Source organism: Ammospiza nelsoni, chromosome W, assembly GCF_027579445.1.
Source record: "Ammospiza nelsoni isolate bAmmNel1 chromosome W, bAmmNel1.pri, whole genome shotgun sequence".
Lineage (NCBI taxonomy): Eukaryota > Metazoa > Chordata > Aves > Passeriformes > Passerellidae > Ammospiza > Ammospiza nelsoni.
Window position 1 is genome coordinate 19,123,626 of NC_080668.1, and position 18,997 is coordinate 19,142,622.

At 46.4% G+C, this 18,997-nt stretch overlaps 1 protein-coding gene across 1 annotated transcript in view; it reads left to right on the forward strand.

Moving 5' to 3' along the window:
* The window catches only part of LOC132086188 (homer protein homolog 1-like), a 242,131-nt gene that overhangs the window by 137,903 nt on the left and 85,231 nt on the right, over positions 1-18,997 (forward strand). Inside the window, exon 4 of the mRNA XM_059491664.1 lies at positions 7,389-7,545. Within this exon, the coding sequence (XP_059347647.1) occupies positions 7,389-7,545 (157 nt within the window). The remainder of the gene's footprint in view (positions 1-7,388; positions 7,546-18,997) is intronic.

Genomic DNA, 18,997 nt, shown 5'->3' on the forward strand with positions numbered 1-18,997 from the left:
TTTTGTTTGTTAAGTGGCCACTGTTTGACCTGTACTGGTTCATCAGACAGCCAATACAGCTTCCAGGTCTGGCACTCTTCAGTGGCCACTGCCCGAAAAACCTGGGGAGCCTTTGGAAGGTCAATTTTGGCTCCCCACTGGGCTAGAAGGTCTCTCCCCCAGAGAGGCTCGGTGTAATCCAAAACAAACGGGCGCACCGAAGCCAATTGCCCGTCTGGCCCCATAATTTGTACAATGCTCCTTGATTGCTTACCCAATTGGAGCCCTCCTACACCTTGAATCGCACCAGCTGCGTTTTGCAAGCCCCAATGTGACGGCCACTCCCGAGAGGGAATGATTGTCACATCTGCCCCTGTGTCCAAAAGACCCCTGACGATTTTGCGGTCCCCGCCCAACGAGAGTTGACATGTCAGGTGGGGCTTCTCCCTTCCCACTACTTGCGCCCAGGCCACCGTCGGAGGTGAGGAGTCTCCCGATGACTTCTTCCAATGGTCCTTGTCAGGAAACGGAATGGCCTGGGCGATGATTTGTCCCTTGGGGAGGAAGAGCGGGGGTCGGACACAGTACAGCCCTACCGCGAAATGGTCCCGGTCCGTAGTGACCAACCCTGGGACAATGTAAAGGTCTTGCGGCTTGTGCTTAGTATCTCCGACGACAGTCCACCTGCAACGTCCTAAACTCCTCCATCGACCCGGATGTTGGAGGTCGACAGACACCAGCTGTAAATCACTATTGGGAAGGTGTAGGTCCCTAGTGAGCTGCAGCCTATATGGGAAGCAGAGGACAAGGTGTTAAGCGCAGGTTGAGGCTGTAAACCACGGTTGTTAAATGTCACATCAGGTATAGATAAGAAATAAGATAAGTCCGGTAACGTGAATGACAGGTTTCCCTTTGTTCCTCCCTCCCCGCTTGATGTTACGTCACCCGCCACATTTCTATCTTGGCGCAGGGACGGGTTGCGCTCTTGATCTAGTTTTTTTGCAGTTTTTCTCCTTCCTCCTGAGTTCTAAAAACTTCTGCCTCAGGGGACACTGCGGCATCCAGTGCCCCATCTTTCCACAGAGATGGCAGGGATGAGAAGCTGTTGTTCTCCTGCCAGTCCTGGGTGTAAAGGGACCGCTGGCTGCGGCTGCCTCGGCGTTGGCGTACCCAGGCTCTGGAAGCTCAGCAAAGGCCACGGATGATCTTCTGGGGTGCGCTTTTGGATCTGACAAAGGAACCCTCCCGGCAACCGCCTCTATCATTGCCTCCACAGTGGGCCGGGGGCTCCGAGGGAGAGATCGGATGGCCTCCTTACATGCCGGATTGGCATTAAGGTATGCCATCTGCCTTAGCATTTCCTCTCTCTCCCTCTCCCCCGGTACCTGCGCTTCTACAAACCTATACAGACGCTCTATAAATGCCATGTAGGGTTCCTGTGCGCCCTGCCTGATTTCCTCCACCTCCCACTGAGAGATGATGATTGCAAGCTTATAGAAAGCTTGTTCCACAGTGTGCCTGGTTTCTATCAGTTGCTCCGGAAACAGAGCTTTGGCCTGCGCCGCCCCGCTTGCCCATGCCCCTGTGCCCATTAGATGTTCTTCCGATAGCACCAGGCCATCCGCATCGTGAGATGTGGAGGGGCCCCCCCAAAGCGTGGGGAGAACCTCCACAATCTCCCTCCTCCACTCAGCCACCCAGACCCTAAACTCCATGGGTCCTGTAAGGCTGGAGAAGAGAGCCCTCAAGTCCGCAGGCACCAGATCTCCCTGTGCAAGGGCCGAACGAAGGAGCCCCCAGAAGTACTCAGACTCCCGAGTAAAATCCCTCTGGGCCTTGCACAGTTCCTTAATCTGGGCCTGTGCCATAGGCATCCATTGGCCCTGAGAACTCCCCTCCCCGCTAAGGCAGTATGTAACCGGGGCGGCTTCCAATAAAGGCACTCGCCCCGGCTTCCGGTCATCCACCCCCCCGCCCCCGGAACACGAAGCGTGGGAACCAGAAGGAGGAGCGTGGGAACCGGGAAAGGAGGAGGCTGAGGTGGGGCTATGACATGGGCGCGGCAGGTTAGTACTCTCCGCCTCCTGTGTGGAGCTCAGAGGCGGGGCAGAATATGGAGGAGGAGCAGGGGAGGAGTTAGCCGGGGGTGGGACTGTGGGCAGAGAAGGGGGTGGAACAGAGGGAGGGACCGAGGGTGGAGTAATGGAAAAAGGGGACAGGTAGGTTTGGGGACAGGCAGTGGGTGTGTCCCCACCGTGGGAACCTGGGGAGAGGGCAGGGACGCAATGGGCACAAGGGGCGGAAACAGGGGGCTGGCAAGGGGCGGGGATACCGTGGGAACAGAGGGCGGGGTAAAGGGGCAGGCAGGGGGCGGGGACGCCTGGTGACATCACTTTAGCAGACGGCCCCTGGGAAGAGTAGAGGGGCGGAGCGGAGGGTACTGCAGGAAAGGGAGGGGGAGGGGGAGGGGGAGAGGTATCACAGGAACAGGAGGGGAGGGGGATGGGAATGGAATTTGCGAATTCTGGGAAGGAGAAAGGGTCTTGGCGGGAAGGACCATGCGGTCCCCTCCATCTTGAGCTCCATGGGAGCCATCTTGGGGTATATCCATAAACCTGACTTGGGTGCAACAACTGGGGAATTGGGGGGAGGAACAGAGGGACAGGGGAGAGGACTCTGAAGAGTCTGGCCAGGACCCTTCGGAGAAGGGGGCCGAGCCGGTCGAGAGGGAGCAGGGGCAAGGTGACCCCCCCGCTTGCTGTTGGCCTTTAGAACCCCTCTCAAGGGCTCGTGCCGGGGGGAAGAGGGAGAGGAACGAGGGGTAGGAGCACAAGAACCAGGCAAACTGGGGAGCAAACTTGAACGAGAAGGGCTTTTTCTCAATTCCCCAGACGGGCGCAGCGAGGTTAGCACCTTGCCCACCCAATAAGCCACGTTAGTTAACTGAGTTTCCCCAGAATTAACTTCTTTATCTAATTTGGCCACAACGGCTGCCCAAAAACGTGGCTCCTTAGCAATTTCGGGGGAAACTTCGGGGAAATGGGAGAAAACCCATCTAATCAACACTATCAACTCTTTCTTGGGGGCAGTAAACCCTCCCCTAAGTAACAAACCCTTAACCACAAAAAGAACTCCTTTTTGGGTTTTGCTCAGACCCGCACCCATGATCGCGCTCCTAAAGCACCCTAGACAAGGCGACTTCAGGAGGAGCAAGCACCCACGATGGAACACTCCACCCGCCCAAGAAAAATACAAACTAAAACATTTAAAACACACGCCACCGGCCCCTGCTCCCCCCGCTGTTCCCAAGTCGGGGGTTTCAACGAAAGGGAAAAAAGGACGTTGGGTGGTGGGATCCTACCCCAAGTCTGGGGAGACAGATCCCACAGGGAAGGTAAAACAAAAAACTAAAGGGAAGAGGACTGCCCCTAGAAGAACACCCCGCGCCAAGAGGGCCCCGCCCCGCACAGAGAGAGAGTCGTCCGCGCCCGCCGGCACGAATTCCAAAAGACAGCGAAACACGCCGCAGAGAGCTAGAGCCTAGACAATGCAGCTGTGTATACTGCTTTTAAAATTCCCGGGCAGCAGCAGGAGGGAGCTGGGACACACCCTACCGAGCCGAGGCAGACACAAAGGCTCCCCCGCCGTGGAATGCAGCCCCCCCGCGGAGCTGAGAGAGCAGCTTCCCCCACGCCACGTGGCAATCCGATACCGGGGCCCCCCGCGCCACGCGGTAAAAAGGCGCGCGAAAAGCAGCGGGGGGGAGCGGCCCCGGCGCGGCGAACCGCGCGGAAAAGCCGCCCCGTGCTGAAAAACCCGCGGCAGCCGCTTGGCACCGCGCCGAGAGAGCCCGAAGCCCGCCCCGGCGCCGCCGTGCAGGGACACCACGCGCGCGAAAAGCGGCAGAGGGCTCCGACGCGCGGCGGGCGGCACCTACGGGGGCTTCCCGCAGAGCGCGAAAAGCGGCAGACCGCGGCCCCCTGCGCCACACGTAGAGCCCTCCCCCCGCCCTGCGCCGAGAGAGAATTCCCCCCGGCCACGTGTAGTGCCTGGGGATCAGCCCTCCAGGGAAGAAGGGTCGGGAGCGGTCCCCAGTGCAGGGAGGCTCCCAGGGAAAATTAAAAAGGCAGGGGGGTAACCACCAAGTCCGGGGCTCACCTAATCCAGCAGCGGTGCAAACGAAAAGTTCAGGCGGATGGTTCTCGTCTCGAAGCCCTCCTCAGGTGCGAGGAGTTGCGGCTTCGAATCCCCCGGGAGCGCCACCCCTAAAACAGAGTCTGCTGCCACCGGAGGTAGTCTGACGGCCAGAGGAATTTATAATCCAATCTGCCGGATCCGGGGACCCGGCGTTCAGTTGTCCAGCTGTTCAGACGGCCCCACATTGGGTGCCAAACTGCGGCGAGGTGTATTTGGCCTTCTAGGGCAGAGAAGGTCAGAGTCCGGCTAGCCGAGGTTAAGGTCGACACCCAGCTGCATATCCTGCCAGCACCCCTCAGCGTCGTAAGGCCTCAGGCTGTGCTGGTTGTGGACTGGATCGCTGCTAATCGATGAGAAGGAAGGAGTTGGACACTCGCTGGGGGCGAAATAGGTTTATTGGAAAGCCCACGATGCCAGCCAGGGAGGAACCCCCTGACGTACCAGCGAATGACCCAGAACAAAAGGCACCTCAGGGTTATAAAGGGAAGGGGTGGATCCGGGAGGGGTTTAAAAAAGACCAATAGGGGGAGAAGAGGGGATGAGCTTAACACAAATGACATAGTGGAGAGCCCAATAGGTACCAGGTATGGGAGGGGCCCCGGGACCACAGCCAACCACAACCCCCAAAGAGGAGAAGCTTCTGGAATACTAGGTGGAGTGGGGGGGTGATTGACTTGGCCCAGGGAGGAGAAAAAGCATACATATAAGGGAAAAAGGGGAGGAGGAATTATATAACCTAAAAGATTGACAATAGAACTGGCAGGGCTGTGGCGGGAAAACTGAGGAGGGCAGAACCATTTTACACAAAATGGGGGGGAGCAGATACATAAAATGGTGGAGGAATTAAATGAACTTAACGAACACACTACAACAGCTTGTATGAAATTGCTGGTGAGAATATTTGTTTGCTGGATCACAACATCAATGAGGAATTGGGAATATGATAACGCACTAGATTTTTTAGCATGTTATTTTATGGAATTTTTTGACCTGCTATGTTACTATAAATGAAAAGTAAATCTGATCAGAGAAACAGAAGAGTAGACACAGTTACTGTCTTATTTTTCATATGTACGTCAGTGTTCCTTGAGGAAATAGGATAATCATTATTTTTGTTTAGTCATTTAAGATTTAAAATTTCCAGTGGTGAACCTATAATTGATTGAATAGATCATTAAATGTTAGAGAAATTTAAAGAACCCATATTCCTCTTCTGAAAGAATTTATATTCCTGTTTGTGAAAAATGCCAATCACTTGTTTTAAAATTTTGAAAGTTTAATAGTAATAAAATGGTTATAAAAACAGTAATATAAATTAGAGCAATAAGAATTTGGACAATCAGAGTTAGGACAATAAAGGACAATAAAAAAGCAAAGAATTACAGATGTCTGGATGCTTTCCTCAAAAAAACATGTCTACTAACAAAGAATTAACCCTTAAATGCCATAGCCTGTTGCATATTCATATATCTCATACATGATTCAAAAATTCTTTTCAAACAAAGGGTGTTTTCTGGTTATTGTCAACTTCCCCCCCCCCCCATCTTGTAAATCAATTATCTTGGTCTCTCAAAGTCTGGTTCTTCCCGATAAGAAGGCAAGAATTCTTTTTCTTGGGTTTTTTGGTCTCTTGTTGCTGATATCTCTCCTTGAGCTAGTTAGAAAAAGTATCTGACATCACAGTTTCTGTAGCCTAAAACTATATTCACCACACTACTTAAAAAGATTAGTACAGCACTAAAAATAAAAAGATGAATACAACATAACTTTCCAACATTACACATATAGTATTCATTTTAATATTTGTGAAAAGCAAATCATATAATATGCATTTTTCACACTGTTCAAAGGCATGAAATGGTGTATTTGGAAGGAAATACTGGAGTTTAAAAGAATCAGGTGTGTTTTGGTGAAACAGTAGATATGATATAAATTGGTAATGAATGTTCCTGAATGACCAGTTGGCTTTGAACACCTTTGGAACTTTTATGGGAATCACAATGTTTTTGAAATATGCTCCTATGGAATGGGCTGTGCATGTGCATGAAACGGACAAAAGAAACTTGTTGTACAAAATGTTTAATTGTTCATATATACAAAATTCAAATTAAACTATAAACTTGCATACAAAATAATAATGATTTGTAATTAAAGCAGCATAAAATATATTTATAATAAATAATTATATTAATTACTACTATACAAAAACCTATATACAAAATTATTTTGGCCAGTGTCACAGATCACCAATGATGCTTTTAATAGTAAGCTAATGAAACAAAATTATTTTTACATGTATTTTCCATATAGGTGTGCAGCTCACACAGTTTTGACATTATAAAAGTATACATTAATGAACTATTTGCCTGGCAATACATTCAACTGATGTGTCTAAGATGTTTTCCCTTGTATGCTGACTGCAAAGATTGGGTCTTTGGATGATGCCAGACCAAATATCTGTGAAAAATAAAGCCCCGTGTTTCCTCAGAGAATAGCTAAACTGTATGCAACAATTGGTCCTCCATAGGCTACTTCAAGAGACCCCAACATCAGCTTCCTCTTTGTGTTAAAGCAATATCTCTATGCTCCGCAGTCTTTCGTCTCTTTGTTGATATTACTGAAGAAAGCCACATTGACAGTATTATGGTGCTGAAATTCAAGACTTTTGAATTTGTAAGTAGAAATTAAATATGGTATTTAATAAAGAAATATATTTCAGGCATAGAAGATTTGCATTTAGGCAACTAAGCTGTAGTTCCAAAGCACTGCATTAGCTTTCTTTAATCGAGTTGGTGACAAGTCTTTATTTACAATACATTTCAAAAAGTAATACATTAAAAAAATACTTGCTCTCAATATGTATATATTAAAATCATAACTTAGAATATACATATTCTAGAATTAGATGCTGTTGCTTTTGGGAAGCTGATGTGAATTTCATCATCCGGAAAATTTTATTTAAAAAAAGGACCCTGTTGAACTGGTAGGGCAGAAGTTGTTTTCCAATAAGGATTATATCTATTTTAAAAAAATCTGTTCATTAATATTTTCTGAATTTAAAGTTTTGATGATTTGAGCACCTGGATTCTCATTTAAGCATTCAGTCATAGGATTTTTTCACAATTCTTTTTCCTGGATATTTAAAAAAAAATATAAGACGTAAGAAAAAAAATATAAAGAGGGCTCTGACCATTCTCTTTCTGTCTGTGCAGTTCGACAATCAGCAAACATTGGGAGGCAGAACTGGCCACACTCAAGGGTAATAATGCTAAGCTCACTGCCTCCCTGTTGGAGTCCACTGCCAATGTAAAACAATGGAAGCAACAGCTTGCTGCATATCAGGAGGAAGCGGAACGTCTTCATAACCGAGTAAGTCAAAGCAAACAGCCAGGATCCTTAAAGTGGAAGTGCTGGTGACTATTCGCTCTTTTTGAAGTATCGTGGTATCCCAAGCCCCAGATTATATACAGGTGGGAATGTTTGGTACCTCCCCCAGGGCAGGCAATTTCACAATGGGGTGATGTCATATTTTCAGTCATTCTGGGGAGTCCTTCATGGCCCATTAGCAGAGATGGCTCCCTCAAGGATGGCTGCTGCTTTACCTGAGGGAGTTATCACGTTGAGTCATTGCGAAGATAAAGAAACACTGCTCCACCCATTTTAACAGGTGATGTAGATGGTAGTAGAATACATACTTTAATTAGATCTTACATTGTAACCCAAGACAAACATATAGAAAGGAGTTGTATTAATATTTTTAATATAAGTGCATGTCATCGGGACAGTGGGAGCTTCAGGCAAAGTTTACTAAAGAAGCCCTGCATCTTAATCTGAGGTGCAGAAAGAATTCCTCCGTGTGTTTAAACTCCTTCATAGAAAAAAGTTTAAATGAATATAAATCCTTCCTTAGCCTCCAATTTTGGCAACAGTTTAAATTTAAGGAATCACTTTGTCCTGCAAGCTCTAATGATGGCAAATCAAATATTTTTATATAAAAATGAATTATTTATTAAGACAAATGAACAGACAAGAGATAACAGACAAAACAATCAGAATTACTTACTACTCAGTATAAAAAGAACTACTAGTAGATTACAGCATAGCATAAAACAGTGCACAATATCAAGGTAGCTAGATTAAATCTAGCAAAAGAATCAGTATTGATTAGGAGTCTAATTTAACTTACCACTGAAATGACGATAATGTACACAGATACCTTCACTTAACCCCTGGGGAGTAACTTTGGAATAGGCATCCCTATTCATGGAAGAAACGCCACACGTTTCCAGGAAAATGTACAGAAGATTTCTGCTTTGTGAAAGTTGGTGTGGCTTTTATAGTTGTAAAATGAGTATCTGTCAGTCAGAAATTCAGCTTATCTTGTCAGATCTCACTTCAGCAGTAAGGTGCTTATTGGCAGTTGGGAGATGCCAGTTGAGTGTTAACCCCATTGTGCCAAAATAACTCACTACAAGACAGCTTGTTCTGCTTGAGTTATCTGACTGGTTAGCAAACAATAGACAAGCTCTTGTGGGGCATGAGATGCCCAGCTACAGTTAACTTAGAAAATATCAAGGACATGAACTTAGTTAAGAAATAAAACCAAAAAAAAGCCCTATAAGTTTTTTTGGATGAAGACTGATTTAATGAATATGCTGACAGGAGTGAAAGTCAAGAAGCAGACATGTCAGACAATTTGGTTTTATATATTGTACTCTCTTGTAGCAGGCTCCAGGCTAGCTAGGGCCCCATGGAGAGCAGAAGCCTAAAGAGAGGAAATGCCAAGTCATGGCAAGCCCCCGTCTTCTGCCTTTCGGACCCCTGCTTATCTCTCTGTAAGCCCATAGGTCACTTCTCCTTAACCCCTGCTATTGGACAATTTCTTATCCCCCCTTACCCTATATAATGGGCTGTTTTAGCCCGATTCTGGTTAGAAGAGCCGTTACTGGAACCCTTCACAGACCCCAATAAAGGTCGCTGTGGAACTCCAGAGCAGCCTTCTCCTCTCTCTGTGTCTGCCAGCCAGCCTATGGTGCCTTAGCAAGCAAAAGAGCTGAACCCAAAAGAGCTGATAATCACTAAAGAGCTGATATCCTTTATGCTTGCTAAAGGTAGCCAGCGGCTGAGAGCTGCTTGAGTTTCAGGCAGTCTGTCCCCATAAAGGACTGAGCTATCCGGACCGCGCAGCCTGCTTGGGGGCAAACCTGCTCTCAGCAGGAGGCCGGGACACTCTCTTAAATGAAATAATGTATGGCAATTGCAGTTAGCCAAATCCAGCAAATTGTGCAGTGTTCTTTCAGACCTGTGCTGGGTTGTTATACATGAAGAGATGAGACCCACCAGCAAAGGGAGTGTGATTCTGATTGAATCTAAGTTTTATTTGGAAGCATCAGTATGTAGATCTTTACTTCTAAGAGCTTTTTTGGTTACAGCTTAACCAAGTGATCACAGTCCTACAATAAATCTGTCCTCTTGACATTTTCCATTGTTCTCTCCAAAGAGAAGAAGTGAAGAGTGTGCATGAAGGCTGTGCATCTATGTTGACGTAGAAGTAGAAACTTGTTTGTTCAGTTGTCTCAGGTACACGCTGTGTCAGAGACTTGCTGCTGGTGCTGCTGATGCTGCTGCCATCATTCTCTGTTTAACTCTTTCCTTATACCAACATCTGTTAACCCAATACTGCATCTGTCTAACCAGAGGGTAGTAGTACCAGGAACAAGGACCATATTGATCTGAGGAGGAGAAATTCATCAGACTTCATTTAAACTGGAGGTCTGGAAATATAGCAAGAATGCTCTGTGCTTGAGAAACCTGGAGAAATGGGAGATTGATGAGTCTGTCCTATACCTAGATTGACTTGCAGATGAGGATCTTGAAGTCCCAGACAAATGAACTGATAGGGAAGAATGACAATTCCCATTAGACTGTAACATGTGCCATAGTTGGCTGGAAAAAATGCATGAAGTGTAATTAAACTGATGCTTTTCGTAAAATGCTTAGATTTCAAAATCTGTCAGTTGCTGCCAAGATTACTTTGCTTCAGAAATTTTCCATTGAGAAACAAGTTTGTTTTGAGTGTTTGTACAGAGAGAGATTTTCACTTTATCATGTCATTTAAGCTTCTCATCTGGAAGGGTGGAAATTTTAACCTGTGTTCCAGATTTGTGAATAGACAATAAAAGTAATTATTGATAAAATTATTAAAAGTATAACCGGATATCATAATTACTGTAGTACAGAAGCACAGGCTGATTTGATCACCAAATTCAATTTTTACACTGAAGAATTAAACATGGACATAACGAGGTAACATTCTTCATACTAAAATATATTAACAGCTTTTGTTGCAAAGCTGAGACAATACAGCAGCTGGATTATTTACCAAAAAATTGGGTTGAGGGGAAACCCAGTCAGACAAGATGGAAAAGACACTGGTAGAAGATCCCTTTTTCCTGATATTACTCTCACTCTTAGTAAAATCTTATTTAAAATAAGTTATTGGAAAATACAATTAATGAATATAGAAATTCTTAGCATGTCACTTTCCTTGTACTTGATATTAGTTAACAGAACTAGTAACTGAGTTTTTGTAGCTACATTTATTAATATCTGATTATTTTCTTTAACCTTTCCCTGACAAATTTCCTGCAATTATTTTGTATTGCTGAGGGAATGCATAATCTAATAATATAGGATTATCTTCACTATGCTCTTTTGATCACCTTTTACATGCCTTTATTAAATGTTTCTGTGACCTTGGGGATTGCTGATATCATATAATTATAGAATCATAGAATGGGTTGGGTTAGAAGAGACCTTAAAGATCATCTAGTTCAAACTTCCCTGCTGTGGACAGGGACACCTTCCACTAGACCAGGTTGCTGAAAGCCCCATCCAATATGATCTTGAATGCTTCCAGGGATGAGGTGTCCACAACTTCTCTAGGCAACCTGTTCCAGTGCCTAAAGTCCCTCACAGTAAAGAATTTATTCCTAATATCTAATCTAAACCTACTCTCAGTATAAAGCCATTGCCCCTTGTCGTGTCACTACATGCCCTTGTGAAAAGTCCCTCTCTCTGTCTTGTAGCCCGCCTTTAGGTATTGAAAGGCCTCAATGAGGTCACTCTAGTCTCCTCTTTTCCAGGCTGAACAAGCTACTCTCTCTCAGCCTTTCCCCACAGAAGAAGTGCTCCATCCCTGTAATCATCTTCATGGCCCTCCTCTGGACTCCTTCCAACAGGTCTATGTCCTTGTGCTGAGAACTCTAGAGCTGGATGCAGCACTCCAGGTAGGGTCTTTAGGAGAGCGGACTAAAGGGGGAAGAGCAGAGTTAAGGGGGAATATATCCCATGGAACACCCATCCTTATTTCATGGAATCAGAAAATAATTTATCATGGAGAGGAATTTTGGAGGTTACCTGGTCCAATTCGCCACTGAAACAGGGGCCAGCTTTAAAGTTAGATCCAACTCCAGGGTTGGATCAGGTTACTTAGGGCTGTGAATCAACTCTTGAAAAACAGACATCTGACAGCCTTTCTGAAAAACCTGTTCCAATGTGTTGTGGGTTGATGCTGGTGTCGCTATGGGACACAAAATAACATGATGCGGAAACGCAGGTCTCCCAAGGTAAAAATGAGAACTTTTAATTTCTGACTCCAGCATTTATAGATTTCTGAAAGTGACAGTGGATTGGAGGGTGAAAGTGCCACCTCTCCAATGACACTGGACAAACCAACAGTCTATCAAATTTCTCCTCCTCCATAAAAAAATGCAAAACAATAAGTTATTTACATAAAGTGTGTGAGAAAGTTCATTACAAGAAAGTAAACATTGGAAGGCTTAGAAAAACTTAAAAAAACAGGGCAACATGCTGGCCAGATGCCAGACACCCACCAAAGCCGCTCACTCACTCCCCTCTGCAGCTGGACAGGGGAGAGAAAATTTAAAGAAGGGTTCATGGGTTGAAAGAAGGACCTGGAGAGATCACTCATCAAATACCATCACAGGCAAAACAGGCTCAACTTAGAGAGATGAAGTGAATTTATTACTAAGAAAATCAGAGCAGGATAATGAGAAGTAAAGTAAGACCCTTACAAACATCTTCCTCCCCATCCCTCCCTCCTCCTCCAGTGGCGCAAGGAGACAGGGAATGGGGGTTATGGTCCATTCATCACTCATTTTTTTCCCCCGCTGCTCAGGGAGAGGAGTCCTTCCCCTGCTGCACCATGGGGTCCCTCCCACAGGAGATAGTTCTCCATGAGCTTCTCGCGCGTGAGTCCATCCCATGGGCAACAGTCCCCCTCAAACTGCTGCAGGGTGGGTCACTCTTCCATTCAGTGCAGTCCTTCAAGGACAGATTGCTCCAGCATGGGAGCAGGGCCACTCTCTCCATGGATCTCCCACAGGGTCATAGCTTTTTTCTAAGGCATTCAACTGCTACGGCGTGGGGCTCCTCCACAGGCTGCAGATGGATCTCTGCATCCCCATGGAGCTCCATGGGCTGCAGGAGTACAGCCTACTTCACCATGCGCTTCACAATAGGATGCAGGGGAATCTTGGCTCTGGTGCCTGGAGCACCTCCTTCCCCTCCTTCTCCACTGACCTTGGCATCTGCATAGTTGTTTTCACATGTTCTCACTCTGCTATCCTCAGAGCACAATTGCAACCGTGCCCAAAATTTTTGTTTTGATTTCTTCTTAAATATGTTATCTCAGAGGCGTGACCACGATTTCTAACTGGCTCAGGCTTGTGATTTGCAGAAAAAACTCTAGAAGTTGTAAAGGTCGTGCAGTAGGCATTTACCTTTATTCAGCATCGGGGGGTGCATGTAGGGTAGCTCTTTAAAGAACATGCAGCCTTCCAGAGAGTGTAAACTCTCCTTTGTCTTCTAACTTGTTGCATATGCATTAAGTTTCAAAAGACATTCATGCATATTCAGCGCATTAAATTAGTTCTTATCAGTTCTTGTGCAGAGAGATCTCTGGTTGTCCCTTTGTCTGTTGCAGCTTCAGTTTTGGCTTGCTTCTTGTTTTAAGGTCTAAGGGGCTCCTCTTATCTTTCTCTAGGTTGGAAGTTCGCATTATTTTCACCTTGTTTGAGGCAGTTTTGCAAGCTAGAGGCTTTTTAATGAGCACAGCAAATTAACAGACTAAGCAAGTTAAACAATTCAAACCAGCACACTCCACCTAAATCGGAAATGGATTTCTAACCCAAGTTCATTCCTAATCCCATGTCTTATTCCTCCCTTTTCTAAAGAAATGAGTAAATTCGTTTACTTAATGCAAATCTCTACGATAATATGTATCCCTCAATGCCTTACCATGTACAATTGACAGGGTGGTTAACACCACCACTTGCTGTAGTATTCTCCAATTCCAACTAAGTCTGGATAGAGGTACCCTCTAATGCTAGGATTTCAATTACAATTACACACAAAACAATTCTCTTAATTAAACTCTTGCAAATAAAATTATAAACTATTCCTGGTCACAACATACTCATTCTGCTCAAGTAAGTTTTAGTTTCAGTTTGTTGACTCCCAGTGTCACTCTCTAAGGGACTTCTGTTTCTGGGGCTTTCTTCACTCAAGAGTGGTGGATCCAGGCGCTCTGCTCCTGGATTTTAATCATGGTGAAGTACTAAGAAGCACCTGGAATGACCCTTCCCACTGTGGTTCCAAAGTCTTTTCTGCAAGAGACTTAACATCTACATAATCTCCAGGCGCTATGTTATGTACTGATCCATATAGCCCTGTGCCCAAAGTTCCAGCCACATGTTTTCCCATTTCCCTGAGCTGTTTACTTAAAGCCACCATGTATGTGGCCAATAACACCTCCCTAATGTGGGTAGACACTGTTATTCCCTTTTGCAATCCATATGGTCTCCCAGAAAGCATTTCAAAGGGACTCAACCTCTCTTTGGCTCTAGGTTTAGTGCAGAACCTCAACAATGCCAGTGGAAGAGTTTGGGACCAGTGAAAATTTGCTTCCTGCCTGTCCAGGTTTAGGGCAAATTTGGGAGAGAATCTCCAAAGGGGGGCCCCTCCCCCCAATTGGTTCAGGAAGAATTCCTTGGAGAGAAGTGGAAAGAACCTGTTGATTTAACAGGCACAGCACCCCCCAGCACACAAAATGAACACTACCAGATGATAACACTCTTTCACTGCTCTGAAAAAAGATGACAAATTCAGAAAGACTCTCTTGGGGGTGGTCGCTCTGTTATCAATTAGTCTGCCACTGGGGCCGCTGCTGCAGGCCACAGGGTGCAAACTCTTGGTGTTCCCAGGTCCCAGTCCAGAGCAGGTTCGAGTAGGTCCAAAAAAAGGAAAGGAGAAACGGTCCAGGAAGAAATTTGGACTGTTTAGCTAAACTAGCTAATGAGGAGAAGCAAGAGCAAGCAGAAGCAAAGCAGAAGCAAGAGCGAGAGCAAAGCGAAAAGCAAAAGCAAAAAAGCAAAAGCATCACTATGTACTGCCCCGTCTCTGTGTCCCGCCAGCCATGGGGGAGTGGCAGATAAGAAACCAAAACAAAACTTTCACTCTTCAGAGCCAGTCTTGAAGGCACAGAATATAATATCCAGCATAAACAGAACACACAAATGGGGATACGAGCATGATAATGTCACCCTAGGACATTCCAACCCTTATCCGCATATCGTCAACATACTACCACACATCATGCATTTTATTCACATAAAACTTCCATCTGTTCCCCCAAAAATTACAAGCAATACCCATCATGCCCTCACCACATCCCCACACCGGACCACTGAATCCAGGCCCCATACTACAGAGCTGCAGGATTCCCCCTTTTCACTTTACTCATGCAAAGCTCCATCTTTCACTTGCTCAGACCTTCGACACTTACACATTTCCTTCTATCTCATGTCTGTATGGTTTAATGTACAGACAATGGCAGTAACATCCAATGAACAGTGATATTTGCATATCATTCTCACCCCACAATCAGATCTCCCAGAGGTACATATCATGTTGTTCCATCTCTTTGCATTATCCACCATGTGCAACCTGGTCCCTGAGCAAAGACAACCCCACGAATGAGTTTGTCTGTGCTCGAGGCAGAATTGATCCACACGGTCTTCCCTAACAAACCTCTAACATGTACCACTGGGACTTTGTCTCCATCTATTACATTCAGGGACTCAGACTGGGCAGGACCTGCTCGGTTGGTGGAATCTCGGGTGTTAAATAACCAGGAGGCCTTTGCTAAATGCTGCTCCTAATTTTTGAAAGATTCCCCACCCAAGGCTTTCAACTGGGTTTTTAGTAGTCCATTGTACCTCTCTACGTTTCCTGCAGCTGGTGCATGGTAGGGGATATGGTACACCCACTCAATGCCATGTTCCCTAGCCCAGGTGTTGATAAGACTGTTCTTGAAAGGAGTCCCACTGTCTGACTCAATCCTCTCAGGGGTGCCATGCCTCCAAATGACCTGCTTTTCCAGGCCCAGGATGGTGTTCCGGGCAGTAGCATGAGACACAGAGTAGGTTTCCAACAATCCAGTGGTGATTTCCTCCTTTGTGAGCATGTTGTGCTTGCCTTGGTGCGTCTGGCACAGCGTGATGCAGTCAATCTGCCAGGCCTCCCCGTACATGTACTTGGACCATCGCCCATCATTCCACAGGGGCTTCACTCGCTTGGCCTGCTTGATGGCAGCACACATCTCACAGTCATGGGTAACCTGTGAAATACTGTCCATGGTTAAATCCACCCCTCGGTCTCATGCCCTCTTATAGGTGTCATGTCTACCCTGATGGCCTGAGGCATCATGAGCCCATCGAGCTATGAATAACTCTCCCTTGTGTTTCCAGTCTAGGTCTACATTGGACACCCCTATCTTTGCCGCCTGGTCTATCTGCTCATTGTTTTGGTGGTCCTCATTAGCTCTACTCTTGGGGGCATGGGAATCTACATGGCGGACTTTAACAGGTAGCCTCCCTACCCTGGTAGCAATGTCTTTCCACTCTTCAGCAGCCCAAACTGGCTTTCCTCTATGCTGCCAGTTAGCCTCTTTCCACCTCTCCAGCCATCCCCACAGAGCATTGGCTACCATCCATGAATCAGTGTAGAGGGGGAGTATTACAGCAACCTGAGTGGGTCACTGGGGGTGAGAGATGGACGAGAATCTTGTTTCTTGATCAGAAGGCTGGATTTATTGATATATGATATATTATACATTATAACTATACTAAATAGAATAAAGAGAGAAGTTGCAGATGCTGCTAAGTTAAGAATAGAAAGAAAGAATCTATAACAAAGTTGTGTCCAGGGACTCTGTCCCCAGCTTGCTCCTGTGATTGGCCCTTAATTATAAACATGGGAACATGAGCCAATCACAGGTGCATCCTATTGCATTCCACAGCAGCTGATAATCATTGTTTACATTCTTCTTCTGGGGGCCCTTGCTTCCCAGAAGCTACAGAAATCTGAAAGAAAGGATTTCTGTGAAAAATGTCTGCGACAGGGGAGCGTTGGCCACTTCGCTCTTTCTGCAATGTCCAGGGCCAGCTGAACAGCTTTGAGTTCAGCAAGTTGGCTTGATCCCCTTTCTCCTTCAGTAGTTTGTGCAACTTGTCATGTGGGGCTCCATATGGCTGGTTTCCACTTTCGGTTCATCCCTACGATGCAACAGGAACCATCAGTGAAAAGAGCGTAGCGTGTTTCCTCTGGGGGCAGTTGGTTGTATGGTGGAGCTTCTACAGCCCGTGTCACTGGTTCTTGTTCTTCATCCGTGACACCAAAATTTTCACCTTCAGGCCAATTTTTAATTGCCTCCAAAATCCCAGAGCTATTCAGTTTACCTATACGGGTGCGCTGTGTGATAAGAGCAATCCACTTGCTCCATGTAGCACTGGTGGCATGGTGAGTGGAAGGAAGCTTGCCTTTGAACATCCATCCCAGAACCAGTAGTCAGGGTGCCAGGAGATGTTGCGCTTCTGTACCAATAACCTCTGAGGCAGCTTGGACTCCTTCATAGGCAGCCAAGATTTCTTTCTCTTTTGGAGTGTAGTTGGCTTCAGAGCCTCTGTAGCTTCGACTCCAAAATCCTAGTGGTCGACCCCGAGTCTCCCCAGGCACCTTCTGCCAAAGGCTCCAGGACAAACCATGGTTCCTGGCTGCAGAGTAGAGCATGTTTTTCACCTCTGGTCCCGTCCTGACCGGGCCAAGGGCTACTGCATGAGTGATCTCCTGCTTAATCTGGGTAAAGGCTTGTTGCTGCTCAGGGCCCCACTGGAAGTTGTTCTTCTTGCGGGTGTCCAGGTAAAGAGGGCTCACAATCTGACTGTACTCAGGAATGTGCATTCTCCAAAAGCCTATGGCACCTAGGAAAGCTTGTGTTTCCTTCTTATTGGTTGGTGGAGACATTGCTGTGATCTTGTTGATGACATCTGTAGGAATCTGATGCTGTCCATCTTGCCTCTTTACTCCTAGGAACTGAATTTTACGAGCTGGTCCCTTAACTTTGCTTTTTGATGGCGAAACCAGCTCCCAGGAGGATTTGGATGATTTTCTTTCCTTTCTCAAACACTTCTGCAGCTGTGTTCCCCCACACAATGATGTCATCAATATATTGCAGATGTTCGGGAGCCTCACCCCTTTCTAGTGCAGTCCGGATCAGTCCATGGCAGATGGCAAGACTGTGCTTCCACGCCTGGGGCAGTCAGTTCCAGGTGTACTGCACTCCCCTCCATGTGAAAGCAAACTGAGGCCTGCATTCTGCTGCCAGAGGAATGGAGAAAAATGCATTGCCAATGTCTATGGTGGCATACCCCTTTGCTGCCTTGGATTCCAGCTCATACTGGAGCTCTAATATGTCTGGCACAGCAGCGCTCAGTGGTGGAGTCACTTCATTCAATGCACGGTAGTCCACAGTCAATCTCCATTCTTCTTCCGATAGACGCACAGGCCAAATGGGGCTGTTGAAGTGTGAGTGGGTCTTGCTGACCACCCCTTGGCTCTCCAGCTCTTGGATCATCTTATGGATGGGGATCACAGCTTCTCAAGTGGTTCTATACTGTCGACGATGCACTGTGGAAGTGGCAATTGGCACCTGTTGCTCTTCTTCTGTCAGGCATCCTACTGCAGATGGATTCTCAGACAGTCCAGGAAATGTGTTCCACTCCTGGATGCCCTCTGTCTCTACAGCTGCTATCCCAAATGCGCATCTGAGTCTCTTTGGGTCTTTGAAATACCCACTTCGAAGGTAGTCTATGCCCAAAATACATGGGGCCTCTGGGCCAGTTACGATAGGATGTTTCTTCCACTCATTTCCAGTCAGGCTCACATCAGCTTCCACCAAAGTGAAATCCTGGGATCCCCCTGTCACACCAGCAATAGAAATAGACTCTGTCCCCACGTCTCGATGGAATTAATGTACATTGAGCAACAGTATCAACCAAAGCTTTATACTCTTGTGGTTCTGATGTGCCAGGCCAATGAATCCACACAGACCAGAAAACACGGTTTTCCCTAGCCTCTACCTGGCTAGAGGCAGAGCCCCTCTAAGCCTGGTTATCCTTCTTTCCCTGGGCATATGTCTTGGATGTTCCTTCAAGGGGATCAGACATGTCATCATCATCATACCTGGCAGTTCGGCTACAGGCAACTAGAGTGGCTTTCCTTTTGGTGGAACTTCCTCTCTGAGCCCTGTCTTCCTTCAATTCATGCACCTGTCGTGCCAGAGCAGCAGTAGGTTTTCCATCCCATCTCCTCATGTTTTCTCCACAATCACGCAGGAAGAACCACAGCTCAGCTCGTGGGGTGTACCTTCTTTCTCCATCTGGGGAACATCTGAGTTGGG